Consider the following 14428-nt stretch of genomic DNA (forward strand, 5'->3'; position numbering starts at 1 on the left):
CAAGCTGTGAACCCGATCCGTGTCGGAATTCCGCTGCTGTAGCCCAGCGGCCCGCTAGTGCTGACGCGTACCGACGTTGTGCGCCTGCGCAGAGAAAGCCGCGGGTAGGGGCGCCTGCGCAGTGCGCGCCTTCGAGCTAGAGTCAGACCCGAGTGGAGATAGCTGCTGGTGGGTGGTTAGAGTTGTCGCAACCCGGCGGGTGTGAAAGGGATCGGGAGTCCTCCCACCAGCGACCGATCTAAGTTCAGCAGCGGCCGGGGAAGTAGCCGAAGTCCGGACGCGGCATGTCCTCGGTGCCTCGGGGCTGACAGTGAACGCGCGGCGGGCGGGATGGGCCGGCGCCGGGCTCCAGAGCTTTACCGGGCCCCGTTCCCGTTGTACGCGCTTCAGGTCGACCCCAGCGCGGGCCTGCTCATCGCTGCGGGCGGAGGAGGCGCTGCCAAGACCGGCATAAAGAATGGAGTGGTGAGAGCGCGAGGCCAGTAGGACCGGGTCACACCGCGGGCTGGGGACAATTCCGGGGCCGCAGGGGTGGCCCGCACCCCAGCTTCGGGTCCTGCCCATTTACGGTGGGAAAACCCGGCATACCGGGAACCCCCGTGCGAATTTCAACCGAGAATTTTACTCAGCAGGCGGTTGAGAGACTCGGAAGGAGGAGTAAAAGCTACACACCCGCCGGGTAGGCAGGAATGCCTAAGCTACACCTTGCGAACAGCTCCAGGGGTCTTATCCGGTCTTTTTCTTGTTGATCTGCCCTGTAGCAGGCTCCAGCGCTGCTGTTGGCCCTTAGGCTACCTAGGTTCCCTCTGTGTTTGTGTGTGTGTGTGAACCCAAGGTCTTGTGCCTGCGAGGCAAGCACCCTACCAACTGAGCTATATCCCCAGCCCCGGTTCCTTCACTTTTTGGAGTTCCACCCTGTTTATCTGTAAACTGGAGATAATTATCCCAGCCTGCTTGCTATACAAATTTGGAAGGCCCCCCCCCCCAAAAAAAAAGATAAACAGCGCGAAAAAACCCTGTGAACTAGAAAGTGCAGTGATCAAAAAGGGTAAGAACTAAGAGAAGTTTGCCTTGCATGTGCTCCGGGCACCCCTGAACTTTGCCCATCCTTGTTCCCTCTCTCATAGCACTTTCTGCAGCTAGAACAAATTAATGGGCGCCTAAGCGCTTCCCTGCTGCACTCCCATGACACGGAGACACGGGCTACCATGAACTTGGCACTGGCGGGTGATATCCTTGCTGCAGGGCAGGATGCCCACTGTCAGCTCCTGCGTTTCCGGGTCCATAAGCAGAAAGACAACAAGGCAGAGAAGGCAGGTGAGGAGCTTTGGGAAAAGGGTTAAATGAATAAGATCATTTTCATCTTTGTCTTTAAAGAAGTGAAACTGCAAATAAGGTCATGTTAGCAGCTAGAAGCTGTAGAAATCCTTGCCATATAGAGAGCGACCAATTCTATTTAATACAGAGGGCTGGATCCTGGCAAGCTGTTTGTGTTGCAGGTTCCAAGGAGCAAGGGCTTCGACAAAGGAAGGGGGCAACCCCAGCAGAGAAGAAATCAGGAGCTGAAACCCATCCTGAGGGGGGAGAGCTCAAGGTTGAGAATTTGCAGGCAGTGCAGACAGACTTCGGCTCTGATCCACTGCAGAAAGTTGTGTGTTTCAACCATGATAACACCCTGCTTGCCACTGGAGGAACAGATGGCTTCGTTCGTGTCTGGAAGGTGTGACTTTGGGGGTTTAGGGAAGATGAATGGTAGTTGCAACAAGACCAAAATTGTAAATATCTGAATGAGTTCTGGGAAACTTGTGAGTGGCCATTGAAGAAGAGGGGTGAGGATCATAGTGCTCTTGCTATCTGGCCTAATCAGGTTGGTGGCTTGGCTGCAGGTACCCAGCCTGGAGAAAGTTCTGGAGTTCAAAGCCCATGAAGGGGATATTGAAGACCTGGCTTTGGGGCCTGATGGCAAGGTGAGGTAGAGTGTGGGAAGGGGATGTAGAAAGGAGTAAGGAAGTGCTTATACTGTTTGCACAGGAAGTAGATCCCTAACTAGCCATCTCTGGAATCTTTATTCCTAACTAGTTGGTAACTGTAGGCTGGGACCTTAAGGCCTCTGTGTGGCAGAAAGATCAGCTACTGATGCAGCTGCACTGGCAAGAAAATGGACCCACCTTTTCTAACACGCCTTACCGCTACCAGGCTTGCAGGTATGAAGACCCTGACGGTGGCTAAAAGAGGCATAGCCTAGCTATGGTGGGGGAGAGGGAAGACTGGAGGACAGGATGAGAGGAGGAGGAACTGTGGCCTTGCCAGGTGTTAACATCCAGCATGATTAGGGACAGGAGTGCACAAACCTCTGAAGAGGAAGACCCAGGAGCTGAATAGTCCTTTGCCTGGCTCCTAGGTTTGGGCAGGTTCCAGACCAGCCTTCTGGGCTGCGGCTCTTCACAGTGCAGATCCCCCACAAGCGGCTGCGCCAGCCCCCACCTTGCTACCTCACAGCCTGGGATGGTTCTTCCTTCTTGCCTCTTCGTACCAAGCCCTGTGGCAATGAAGTCATCTCCTGCCTCAGTGTCAGGTATGAGACAGTGGTGGCTTGGCTGGGCAGAGGGGTCCTGGGGGAGTTTGGGAACAGTCCTGCCTGAGTTCCTGAAGATAATGAGCCTTTTGTTGTTTGTTACAGTGAATCGGGCACCTTCCTAGGCCTGGGTACGGTCACTGGCTCTGTAGCCATCTACATAGCTTTCTCTCTTCAGGTAAAGGGTGGACATTGGCATAGCCCTATGGGAAGACTGTTGGCTACTCTACCCTGAGTGCCAGAAGGGATCTGGCCCATCCATAGGGGAAGCCTGGTGGGGGTGGGCAGAATGTCTCCCAGAGGGAACGCTTCTAACTGGGCTTTCCCTCACTATTTTTCTTCCTGTCTTCAGCGCCTCTATTACATGAGGGAGGCCCATGGCATTGTGGTTACAGATGTGGCCTTCCTACCTGAGAAGGGTCGTGGTCCAGAACTTCTCGGGTCCCATGAAACTGCCCTGTTCTCTGTGGCTGTGGACAGTCGTTGCCAGTTGCACCTGTTGCCCTCAAGGCGTGAGTCATTGGGTGTTTGGGTTCCTATCCCACCTTTAGCTGTAGCAGAAACTCACCCATGGAGAATAGCTGCTTGTTTGCTTTGTTTATAGCCATCCATCTGCCTCCTCCTTAACAGGTTGAAGGTTTTGGTCTTCAGTCTCTGAAGCCCCTTTGCTCATTTCTCTCACCTCCACCCACAGGGAGTGTTCCTGTGTGGCTGCTGCTCCTGTTATGTGTCGGGCTTATTGTTGTGACCATCCTGCTGCTCCAGAGTGCCTTTCCAGGTTTCCTTTAGCTTCTTTAGCCCCTGGGAATCAGGGGCCTGGACATTGCCACCTTCAAGAGCAGACTAGAGGCCTGGACTCTTATTACTCCATTTGGATCCATAGTTGAAGCTGCCTCTGATGAGACTGATGGGCCCTGCTTGCCCTTCTGTTAAAGCTTGGTTGTGGCCCTGTGTGATTCTGGGTCCTGGGAGCCCTGGATTCATCACCTGTGGGTCCACCCAAGACACTAATGTCTAAAGCCTGGACCATAAATACTACCTGCCTCCTTCCCTCTGTCTACCAGAGGCTCCAGTGTTGAGCTTGTCCTCCTCCAGGAACATGTGAAGATGCTGAAGACCCTGGAGGTACTGCCGTCCTTCTTAAAGAAACAATCTGTTTCTCCTCCCCTCACAGCCTTCAAATAATAACTCTGGTCTTTGTTGAGACAAGGACTGGCCTGGCACCTACTGTTAAGGCAGGAAAGGGCAAAAAGAAGACTCAGGTAGCAACCTCTGAGTTCAGGTGGGTAGTGCCAAGCCAACCAGGCTAAACAAGCAGTAAGTTCCTGGATGGTCTACCCCGGCCTTGAAGAAAGGGAAAAATGAACCTCAGCCCAGTAGGCAAGAAGAGTTGATATTTAATAAACAAGGGAAGATTGAACTGAGATCCCAAATGTACTCTTGTCAGCTCTTTATGTCCCCAGAAGGTGGGAGTGCCTTTAGGTCAGTCAGCTCTGCTGGATGCTGGAAGATGGCGCTGGCGTACTGATGCAAGAGGCGGTTCATGTAGCAGTGCTGCCAAGGCAGCAGCCCTTCCATGAAACCGATGTGGCCACCCCGAGCTGTGATGAGCAGTGCAACCTGGGGAGAGCGCTGGGCAGCCTGTAGGGGTAAGGCTGGGAGGGAGTCAGAAAAGAGGTTAGGGACCTGGTATTTAATGAGAACCCAGTTTTTCCACCTGTACCTCATGGTCTACTTTCTCTGAGGTTAAGGTTTCATGATTCAAGCTACTCACCATGGACTGGGGAGAAGGGGTCATCTGCTGCATTGAGGCAGAGCACAGGGATCTGGATGGCATTGACCTTGGTTCTTGGGCTTGATGCTTGGTAATAGTCATCACAGTCTTTATACCCAAAGGCTATAGATGTGTAGCGCTCATCAAGCTGGCGGATTGTGCGGGCCTATGTGGTAGGGGCAGGAGGGGCTAAGATAACAGAAGAGGAAGACAGTGGTAGAGTAATATTGGGGCTGAGGATGGTTGAAAGATTATACCTGTAGCACAAAGTCTACATCCACCACGTTTTCAATTGTCCTTCTATTTCTGGAAAAGAGTATAATCAGGGTTTATCTTGACTCCTGCTTATGGCCCAAAGCCTTTAGCCTATTGTACTATCTCACACATGAGAAAGCCTAGGTAAGAACTGACCAAGTATTGGGAAAGCCTGGCACAGCTGCTGTCCTGCCCTCTCTTCTGCTCCCTCCTACCCTCCCTACCTGTTCACAAACTGGCAGAGCCCAGCAGTGAGGGGCCCATTGAAGAGCAGTGAGTTGAGGGGGGTCTCCAAGGAGTGAGAGGTCTCAAAGGAATCCCAGCATGCAGATAGAGTCAGTCCTGCCACCAATCCCGCAGCCTTCCCAGTTCGTGCCAGGTAGTTCAGCACTAGTATCCTGCAGGATTGGACAAGGGGCCATGAAAGAAGGTTTGCACGAGTGAGTTGGGATGGAGAAAGAAAGGACATGGAGGTGGAAAGAAGGGAAGACTGGGCCTTTGACTTAAGCCCAGGCAACCATTACCCTCCAAAAGAGATGCCCACAGCCAGCAATGGAGCTTGGGGGTAGCGGCGCTTTATGAGGTTCACAACTGTCTCTAGATCTTCAGTATTGCTGGCACAATATGCCCTGTGGGTCTAAGGGCAAATGGGATTATTGGACAGGGAGGGAGGAGACTAGAAGGTAGCAAAATGGAAGGGCTTAGGAGGTGGTGGGGAAAGGGAGGAAGGGTAGGTAGGCAGGAGGGTAGGGCCCCAGGGCCAAGTGTCTCAAAAGGGAGTAGATACAGAGCCATCATGGGGAAGGAGGGTACTCACCAGCAGTTCTTCCCCACGGCAGCCCCGGTTATTAAATACGACAGCTCTGGGGGCATACATAGGTACATCAACCAGACCTTCCCCTTTTGATCCCCTCCCCTTTTGATAGTCTTCAAAGAGACCCCTGTTAAGACTCCCTTCCTAAAGCTCTCCATCAGGATTGGACTGACTTCTCCCTATTACAATTTCTCAGGCTCCCCAACTCCTGAACTGTGCCCATCCTTACCTGTAGCCGTCCCTTAAAGCTTGGCTTGCCAGGTGTAAAATGTATGTCTCTTGGCTACTGCCACTGATGCCAGGAAGCAGCAACACAATGGGCTGGGTGGCAGGATCAGAGTAGTGACTGCTGGTGGGCTGCTCTGCCCAGTCTAGCATGAACTGGCCTCCATCTGGAGTTTGGAGGACTTCACTGTGGTTTGGAAGAGATGGGCACACAAAGATACTACTAGGGATTTGATGTGCTTCAAAAGTTCATCCCCTGCCTCACCTACACGTCCAAAAGTTTCCCACTAGCATCATTTGAAGGTATGCTTATGTAAAAAATAAGACTGACCAGAATGGGGCATGAGATTGAATATTACCTTGTGGTGTGCAATCAGAGAGCCCTTCCATTTACTCAATCTCACTGTGCCCTCAACACACCGAGGTAAATGGAGCAAAGATTACCTTCACTTTAAAAGAGGTAGATAGGTTTCCCCTAGGGACTTGCAGCTTCATGTCCACCCCATTCTGTCCCTTCTTACCTCTGGTAAGGGACTAGGGGCTGAGACTGTAGGAGGACTCGAAAGATGGTTTGTAGCCGTCCCTCAAAACACCACAGTGTGGGGTAGAAAATTTCCTTAGTGATTGGACAGTGTTGCTCCAGGAAGGCCAGAAACTGGGGTCCAGCCACCAGGTGAGGCCTCTGTAATCACATAGCAAAATCTTCCTTGATTTTTGCCCCAAGCTTGTGAGGCACCTAGCACCAGGAGGTGAGTAACCCTTCTCCCCAGAGATCAGCCTAGAGGACCCTGCTTTGTCAAGTGACATATCTACCACATCTTAGTCACAAATGGCCATGAACGGTCAGCCAGAATTCCACAGAACCCAAGTCCTGGAGTGTCATCTCTCCCAAATTGACCCTAAACTGAGAGCTGCTGCAGCTGAGTGCTGACTGCCTCGCTCAGCCTATCCCTGCTCCCAACCCACTTGGGAGACAGCAGGTAATATAAAGCTGATCCCCTGCAGGAAGAGCTGGGGTTGTGAGTAGGGGCTGAAAAAATGTAGCACCATTGGCAGTCTTTGCTGTCTTCTTCCTGAGGTGCCCTCTGGTCACAGGCCCCTCTGGATTTTAGTACCTCATCTGCATATTCCTGTTGTTCCTAATGTCTCTGCTCACTGTTGAAGGGCTTCTTTCTACAGGGCACCTACTATTAGACCTTTCTTTACAGAAAGAACAGTCTTCATGTAAACAAATATTTTTATTCATGCCAGCCAGGACAAAGGGCACAGCAATGGGATAACAAGGGCAGATGAGATTAGTGGGTACTGACCTAACTTTCGCTTTCCCTGCTTGGTTCAGAATAGGCCTCAAGTGAATGAAGGCCCAGCCACATAGAAAGCTTAAGAAGGAGTATGTGGAACAGGCAAAAGGCCTCAGCCTCAGTAACAGAAATTGCATTTCGGAGGAACTTGCTCGGATTCCTCTCTTTTCTTACAATCCAGATGCTCAAAAGGGACTGGGCAAATGATAAGATAAACCAGAGAGGTCAAGTTAATAGTGTGACTTTTGGGAGATATGACTTGGACCCTGCTCCTTAAACCCTGGAATAAAAGTAATGACTCACAGGGTGCTAGATGCACTAGTTTAAACCAACCTTATGAGATAAGATATAAGTGAAGAAGTTATGATTCTCAAAGGTCATCTGGTTTACCCAGTCACATAGCAATCAAGAGGCAAGGCAGAATTAATAATTATGGTATCAGTAATACTTGTAGGTAAAATCTGGAGTGCTCATTATGTTCTAGGCATTGTGCTAATAAGCACTTTACATGATTTTATTTTATGATTGTCATAATGGTTCTTTAAGCTCTATGATCCCTCTCTGTGAACAGTCTGAAAGTCAAATAACTTGTCAGAAGTCAAACTTGGGGCACTTGACCACTGAGCCACATCCCCAGCCCTGTTTTGTATTTTTATTTAGAGACAGGGTCTCACTGAGTTGCTTAGTGCCTCAATTTTGCTGAGGCTGTCTTTGAACTCTCGGTTCTCCTGCCTCAGCCTCCTGAGCTGCTGGGATTATAGGCATGCGCCTGGATCAAACAACAGCTTTGTGTCAGAGCTGAAGATTCAGATCCAAGATTTTCTGACTCTAGAACTGAGCCATTTAGTCACTGTACTATATTACCTCCTAATTGCCAAGATTTTGAGTTGCTATCAACTTATTAAATCCTCACACAGCTCAGTAGTAGAGAACAAGACCAACAAATTAGTTTACAGGCTTGACTTATGTGAGTTAGCCTCTTGATCTCTAGCAAAATGTTTCTTGACTCAATCCTAGTAATATGCCATTGGCTGCTGTGGATAAATCAGTACTAATCCATTACCATGCTGGACAGCCTAAATTCCATGTCCTCGGGCTCTCCAGAATGGTACTTTCCTTGCATCAGTATCTGGAAGTCAAGAAAGGGTTTGGAGTGTAGAGTAGGGACTCTGCTGTGTGGCTGGATGCAAGCAAAGAAAAATGTTTTATTGAGCTGGGGATGTGGTTCAAGCGGTGGCGTGCTCGCCTGGCATGCGTGCGGCCCGGGTTCGATCCTCAGCACCACATACAAAGATGTTGTACCAGCTGATAACTAAGTAATAAATATTAAGAATTCTCTCTCTCTACCTCTCTCTCTCTTTAAAAAAGAAAGAAAGAAAGAAAGAAAGAAAGAAAGAAAGAAAGAAAGAAAGAAAAATGTTTTATTCAGGACAGGTCTGATCTGACCATCTTTCCTTTCCAAATCTGCTGTATAAGGTGAGGCTTAACAGTATTGTGAAACTGTGGGATTTTAAACTGTTTTTATTAAGGAAGGCTTATTATTATTATCCATGGTGAGGATCAAGTCCAGGGCCTCAAGCATGCTAAGAACACACACTCTACCACTGATCTACACATCCAGCCCAAACTTATAGTGTCTTGAAATGTTGCTCAGGCTGGTCTGAACTCTTGAGCTAAAGCAATCCTCCTGCCTCAGTCCTAGCCCCAACAGCTGTGACAACAGGTGCAAGAGCCACAGGGCCCAGCTCCTATAGGCCTTTTATTTACATTTGTGTGTGTGTGTGTGGGGGGTGTTATTGGGGATTGAACCCAAATGAGGCACAAGACCTTTCCCACTGAGCCACATCCCCAATCCTTTTTATTTTATTTTTATTTTTTTTTAAAGAGAGAGTGAGAGAGGAGAGAGAGAGAGAGAGAGAATTTTTAATATTTATTTTTTTAGTTCTCGGCGGACACAACATCTTTGTTGGTATGTGGTGCTGAGGATCGAACCCGGGCTGCACGCATGCCAGGCGAGCGCGCTACCGCTTGAGCCACATCCCCAGCCCCCCTTTTTATTTTTTAATTTGAGTCAGGGTCTCACTAAATTTCTTAGGGCCTCACTAATTTGCTGAGACTGGCCTGGAATTTGTGATTCTCCTGCCTCAGCCTCCTAAGCCACTGGGATTACAGGTGAGCACCACCACACCAGGCTCCTATAGGCCTCTTTTAAGGACTTGAGTCAATAGGTTTCTTGTTGAGACTCAGCTAGCTGAAACAGATTTTTAATGAAGATCAAAAGATTTTTCTGTACTTATCAAATTTCGGTAAGAAAATCCCCAAATTGATCAAAATCAGCCTCTTTATACTTTTTCATCACACTATATGTGGAGAACTTAATACAGGGCTGAATGTACATAGTTAAGGTTATCCATCAGGTCTGACAGCCCTCAAAGGAAGGGAGCCTTTACTGGGCTGATGGAGGTGGTCCTGGGATTGCCTACAAACCACAGGCCTGTTTCCGTCATTCAGTGCTGCTAATGAGAAAACTGCTAGACCACCTAAAAAGGAAAGCGGAGTGTGCATGTCTCTTTTGACACTTCAGGATGTCTTTCACCCTGCCTTTCCCCAAATGCCTGACCACATGGTGCCCAGCCGGATCAGCTGGCCTGGGAGAATGCAGAGAATCTAGGGAGGCAAAGAACTGACTCTCCATTAAGTGACAAAGGCAAATTTCACCTGAGGCACGAGACCTAACCATCAAAGTTTTCACAAAAGGCTCGAATTCCGGTTGGAAGTGGCTCCCTACACCCGAGTACCCCAAACCCACCGTTCAGAGCGCTGGGCTCGCACCCACCTGGAGCACACACGCCCAATAGTAGCCCAAGTAGAGGGCAACGCCAAGAGCCAAAAGCAGAGAGAATGTCTCTGTCCATGTGCCGTTCTGGGAGCTCAGGGAGGAACTCAGCATCTTGGGAAGGGAGCTCCCAACTCCCAAGCTCCCGACCGGTTCCAGATCCTGAACCTTGACACTTCCGCTCGCAGTTCGGCGTCGGCCCCGCCCCTTTCACACCATTGGTCGGTCTCAAAGACCCGCCTCCCGCCTGTGCTGGGAATGGAGCGACGAGAGACGGTGCCAGGGCGCTGAGTGAGCTGCGTAGCTTCCCTCACTGAGGCAGCACCAATGACTTGCCAATGGCCTCCGGCCCCCTCTTCCTTACCTCCCAAGTCCCCTTCGCGGTTACAAGCGTGCAGCTCAAGGACAAGCAGCCTCTCCCACGGCTGCCATCTTGTGAGCCATCTCCGGCTCCTTCCTCAAACTTCCCCTGCAACAGCAAAATCAAACATCCTGGTCAGAACTCTCCAATTACTCAATCACACTCTGGGCACAGCCATTCTTGTGGGATATTCTGCCCTGCCATGCAGAGTATATTCACAGTGACCTTCATACACAGGGTACAACCACTGTCCAACTGTGACAACCCCAAACTGTTACGCGCTCCGGATTCTGATGCTCAGTGGTGGCAATCCAAATCCCAGGTTAATGTCATTCCTGCAGTGTCACTCTGTTGTCTCATACAATCCCTGCCAATAGTAGTCATATAAAAGATACTTTATTCATCATTCACTCTGTACCAGGCACTGGAGATAGATATCCCAAGGATTCTGATCCTGTCTTCATTGGGATAGAGTAATAAGGAACATAGAAGAGCTATGGTTTTCTACCTTGATTGCAGATGAGAATCACTTGTGAGTTGTATAAACTGTCAGTGCCCATATCCCACCTCTGATAGAGTTGATCTGAAGAACATCTCAGGTATCAATGCGATTCAAATATGTCCTCAGGGTTGAACCTCTACTACAGGGAGTGATGCTAGAAAAAGGAAGTACTTGAAGCCATAGTGGCACTGAGGAGGGTGCCCAAGCTTCATTGGGGAGGGGACAAAAAAATGAATAGGAGTTACCCAGGCAAGTGGGAGGTGGGAGTGCTAGCTCCAGGATAAGTGAGAGACTTCTTAAGGGAGCCAAAAGATATTTGGTGTAGCTGAGCACAAGGGTGGCCAAGGACCAGGTGGTTAGCAGCTGCAGAAAGAAGTTAGAGTTTATCTTAAAGGCAGAGGAAAGCCATCAAAGGAGTTTAAAAAGGGTTGATTGATGAGATCAGAGTTATGTTTTTAAAGAATCCCTTAGGCTACTCAGGTTGGGGAAGAAGGAAAACAAGCAGAAAAAAAAACAGAAACAGAGAGGCCAATGGGGAGGCTGTTACCCACACTCCAGTAACAGAAGATGGCTGCCTAGACTTGAGGACAGCCAGGGAGAGGAGTGAAAATCTTCAAGATAGACAGGTGCAGGGACACACACCTGTAAATCCCAGCAACTCAGAAGGCTGAGGCAGGAGGATCACAAGTTCCCCAGCCTCAGCAACTTAGCAAGGTCCTAAGCGACTTAGTGAGAATCTGTCTCAAAATAAATTTTTTTTTAATATTTATTTATTAGTTCTCGGCGGACACAACATCTTTGTTTGTATGTGGTGCTGAGGATCGAACCCGGGCCGCACGAATGCCAGGCGAGCGCGCTACCACTTGAGCCACATCCCCAGCCCCAAAATAAAAATTTTTAAAAGGGGATGAGGGTGTATCTCAGTGGTAAAGTGCTCTTCAGTTCAATCCCCAGTACCATTAAAAAAAAAGCATAAAAATAAATCTTCAAGATAGGATGTGCTAGTAGTTGGAGATGGGGCAGAAGGAGAAATATGGATGACCCTCCCAGGTTTGCAACTACACAGAGGCAGGGATGTTTGCCCTGGGATGGAGAAGCCATGAGAGGGAAAGGTTTGAGGAGAAAAAGGATGCATTCAGACTCAGACATGTAGAGTTGAGGTGCTGGTAGTTGTTCTGTGTTTTCTTAGGTTCTGTATTTTTCTATTTGGCATCAACTAATCTCAGGGTCTAACTAGTGGCCAGGGTTGTTATATTTCCCCTGTGATCCAGAGCCCATACTCTGAGCCACTTCCTTTATTTAACTCTCACACTCCAAACCAATACTTCCCTTACCCTAAATCACCCCAGGACCTGGTGCCACACAACTAGGGATAAGCCCAGCATTCTGAAGCTCTCCAGAACTATTCAAACTAGCTAATCCTAAACATCCCCCTACCCTTCCTTGCCTTTCCCACGAAGACCCCAATAAAGGCTGAGGCCTTTGCCTTCTTGCTTCTGCCTGCCTCCTGAGGCACTGGTGCTTCTCCTTGCAGCCAAGCATGGCTTGCCTTGCCTCTCATCTCTAGGGTAACTGTGAATAACATTAAATTTTATTTCAATGGCACTGACCTCTCAAATTAGTAGGTTCTTTTTTTTTAAAAGAGAGAGAGAGAATTTTAACATTTATTTTTTTAGTTTTCAGCGGACACAACATCTTTGTTTGTATGTGGTGCTAAGGATCGAACCTGGGCCACACGCATGCCAGGCGAGCACACTACCGCTTGAGCCACATCCCCAGCCCAAATTAGTAGGTTCCTACTTACAAATGGAAATTAGAGATTTGCTAGTCATTAGCATTTAGATGATGCATTAGTTTACAGGGTTGCTAGAACAAAGTATTATAAACAACAGAAACTACTGTCTTAACACTTTTGGATGCTAGAAGTCAAGATCAAGATGTCAACACAGTTGATCCTCCTGAAGTCTGTGAGGATCTGTTCCATGCATGCCTTTCCCCTAGCTTCTGGTGGTTTGCCCACAATCCTTAGTGTTCCTTGGCTTGTAGAAGCATTACCTGCATCTCTATCTCCATTTTCACGTAGGTTTGTCTTAGTCTCTATGGGCTGCTATAACAAAATACCACAAACTGGGGAAATTTATAAGCCACAGAAATTTATTTCTCACAATTCTGGAGGCTGAAAAATCCAAGATCAAAGTGCCAACATGTTCAGTGTCTGGTGATGGTCTGTTCTTCAAATATAGTGCCTGGGGCTGGTGTTGTGGCTCAGTGGTAGAGTGCTCGCCTAGCATATGAGGCCCTGGGTTCAATCCTCAGCACCACATAAAGGGGCTGGGATTGTGGCTCAGTGGTAGAGTGCTCTCCTAGCATGGGCGGGATCCGGGTTTGATCCTCAGCACCACATAAAAAAAGTAAAGGCATTGTGTTGTGTCCATCTGCACCTAAAAAAATAAATATTAAAATATATATATATAGAGAGAGAGTGCCACCTACTTGACCTCACAGTGCAGAAAAGACAGAAGGGGCTGGGGATGTGGCTCAGTGGTTAAGTGCCCCTGAATTCAATCTCCGATACCAATAAAGGCGGGGAGGGGGTGTGCAGCAAGAACTGCAGAAGGGGAACTCTGAAGCCCCATTCCCATTTTTTGGTAGGGCAGTTTAACCCATTGCCTTGAGCATGTTAGGCAAGTGCTCTGCCTCTGACCTACACCCTCAACCCTTTTTGTTTTATATTGAGACAGGGTCTCCCTAAGTTGCCAGGTTGATCTCAAACTTGTGATCCTCCTTCCTCAGCCTCCCAAGTTGTAGAATTATAGGTGTGTGCCACCACACCCACTGACCTCATCTTAATTAATTACATCGGCAAGGACCCTATTCCCAATTAAGGCACATTTTGAGGTACTAGGAGTTTGGATTTCAACATATAAATTTTTGGAGGACACAACTGAACCCATAACAGAGATGATGGAAGTTATGTTAGCCATAAACATTGAACAGATGGGGTGTGAAATGCCCAGAGAGGGAGGGAGGGAGGGAGGGAGGAGTGGATATTGTGAACCAAGGAGGCAGTGGCCATCAAGACTCCCCATAGGAAGGACGACAGGTGAGAATGGCTTGCTGCTGTCATGACTGCTGATGGAAGGTCTGCTGGAGAGGGGGAAGCTGAAGATCAAGACATGAGGTCATTTAAAGAACTAAGTCTTTGGGTCAGTGGGTGAGGATGCAGTGCAGAACCTAGGTAGAGGGACTGGCCACTAGGACAAAAGCAGGTGACAACCTCATTTTGATCACAAAGCTACAGCCACACAATTGCAATGCTGCCACCATGGCCCTTGTGGTGATAGTTTCTCCTGACAACCCCACCTGACCCTCCCCTCATTCCACTGAGCCATTCCTCAGTTACACAGTGACACCTTCACTGGAAACAGCAGTCGCAGCTCAGTGTCATTTTAACATCACTAACAATTCCAGAAGAGTTCACCCAGATACCTTGATACATATAGTGCTTGAATCCCATACTATCACACACCTAGAAGATAAGCACACGTTGGCTATACTCTCTCAAGCCCATGCCCACACTGGACACAGACACAAAATATCCCCACTGTGTCAAGTTCCTCTTACCCATGGCCGCATACACCAGTCACAATCACACATGAAAGGAGTAAATTATTCCATTCTATTTTGTCACATACATCTGCATCTCCCAAGCAGAGCCACTTGCACCCATGGCATGACCACAGTTAAACCCTCTCATAGTACCAGCCTTGCCCTCTGTCTGCCTC

At 48.8% G+C, this 14428-nt stretch overlaps 2 protein-coding genes across 6 annotated transcripts; one reads left to right on the plus strand and one right to left on the minus strand.

Annotated features, from left to right (window-relative positions):
* The first annotated feature begins 102 nt into the window (after nucleotides 1-102).
* Nucleotides 103-4001, plus strand: PREB (prolactin regulatory element binding). 2 transcript variants are annotated; one of them, XM_081263972.1, is made up of 9 exons: nucleotides 103-465; nucleotides 1128-1317; nucleotides 1500-1720; nucleotides 1887-1967; nucleotides 2080-2204; nucleotides 2402-2575; nucleotides 2681-2753; nucleotides 2928-3087; nucleotides 3270-4001. In XM_081263972.1, exons 1-9 carry the CDS (start codon nucleotides 331-333, stop codon nucleotides 3362-3364), a joined length of 1254 nt encoding a protein of 417 aa, XP_081120098.1. In that variant the 5' UTR covers nucleotides 103-330; the 3' UTR covers nucleotides 3365-4001. The 2 variants fall into 2 exon arrangements, with proteins under 2 accessions (XP_081120098.1, XP_081120099.1); XM_081263973.1 differs by lacking the exon at nucleotides 2928-3087 and having other exon boundaries at nucleotides 104-465.
* On the minus strand, nucleotides 3270-10249 carry ABHD1 (abhydrolase domain containing 1). 4 transcript variants are annotated; one of them, XM_081263976.1, is made up of 10 exons: nucleotides 10145-10249; nucleotides 9781-10032; nucleotides 6165-6325; nucleotides 5648-5830; nucleotides 5422-5467; nucleotides 5129-5241; nucleotides 4829-5002; nucleotides 4607-4655; nucleotides 4350-4515; nucleotides 3270-4230 (listed from the first exon to the last, which is right to left on the minus strand). In XM_081263976.1, exons 2-10 carry the CDS (start codon nucleotides 9892-9894, stop codon nucleotides 4019-4021), a joined length of 1218 nt encoding a protein of 405 aa, XP_081120102.1. In that variant the 5' UTR covers nucleotides 9895-10032; nucleotides 10145-10249; the 3' UTR covers nucleotides 3270-4018. The 4 variants fall into 4 exon arrangements, with proteins under 4 accessions (XP_081120102.1, XP_081120103.1, XP_081120105.1 ...); XM_081263977.1 differs by having other exon boundaries at nucleotides 9781-10027; nucleotides 10145-10162; XM_081263979.1 differs by lacking the exon at nucleotides 5648-5830.
* Between the last annotated feature and the right edge of the window lie 4179 nt (nucleotides 10250-14428).

Source organism: Spermophilus citellus (genome assembly GCF_964194105.1).
Source record: "Spermophilus citellus genome assembly, chromosome: 13".
Taxonomy (NCBI): Eukaryota; Metazoa; Chordata; class Mammalia; order Rodentia; family Sciuridae; genus Spermophilus; species Spermophilus citellus.

Excerpts from the sequence above, each read along its gene's own strand:
- ABHD1 (XM_081263976.1), bottom strand. The coding sequence starts at position 9,894 with ATGCTGAGTTCCTCCCTGAGCTCCCAGAACGGCACATGGACAGAGACA. Across the intron at positions 5,003-5,128 it reads GTGGGCATCTCTTTTGGAGG|GATACTAGTGCTGAACTACC; the intron begins GTAATGGTTGCC and ends CCAATCCTGCAG. Across the intron at positions 4,231-4,349 it reads CCCCTTCTCCCCAGTCCATG|CCTTACCCCTACAGGCTGCC; the intron begins GTGAGTAGCTTG and ends ACTCCCTCCCAG.
- PREB (XM_081263972.1), top strand. The coding sequence starts at position 331 with ATGGGCCGGCGCCGGGCTCCAGAGCTTTACCGGGCCCCGTTCCCGTTG. Across the intron at positions 2,205-2,401 it reads TACCGCTACCAGGCTTGCAG|GTTTGGGCAGGTTCCAGACC; the intron begins GTATGAAGACCC and ends CCTGGCTCCTAG. Across the intron at positions 3,088-3,269 it reads GCACCTGTTGCCCTCAAGGC|GGAGTGTTCCTGTGTGGCTG; the intron begins GTGAGTCATTGG and ends CTCCACCCACAG.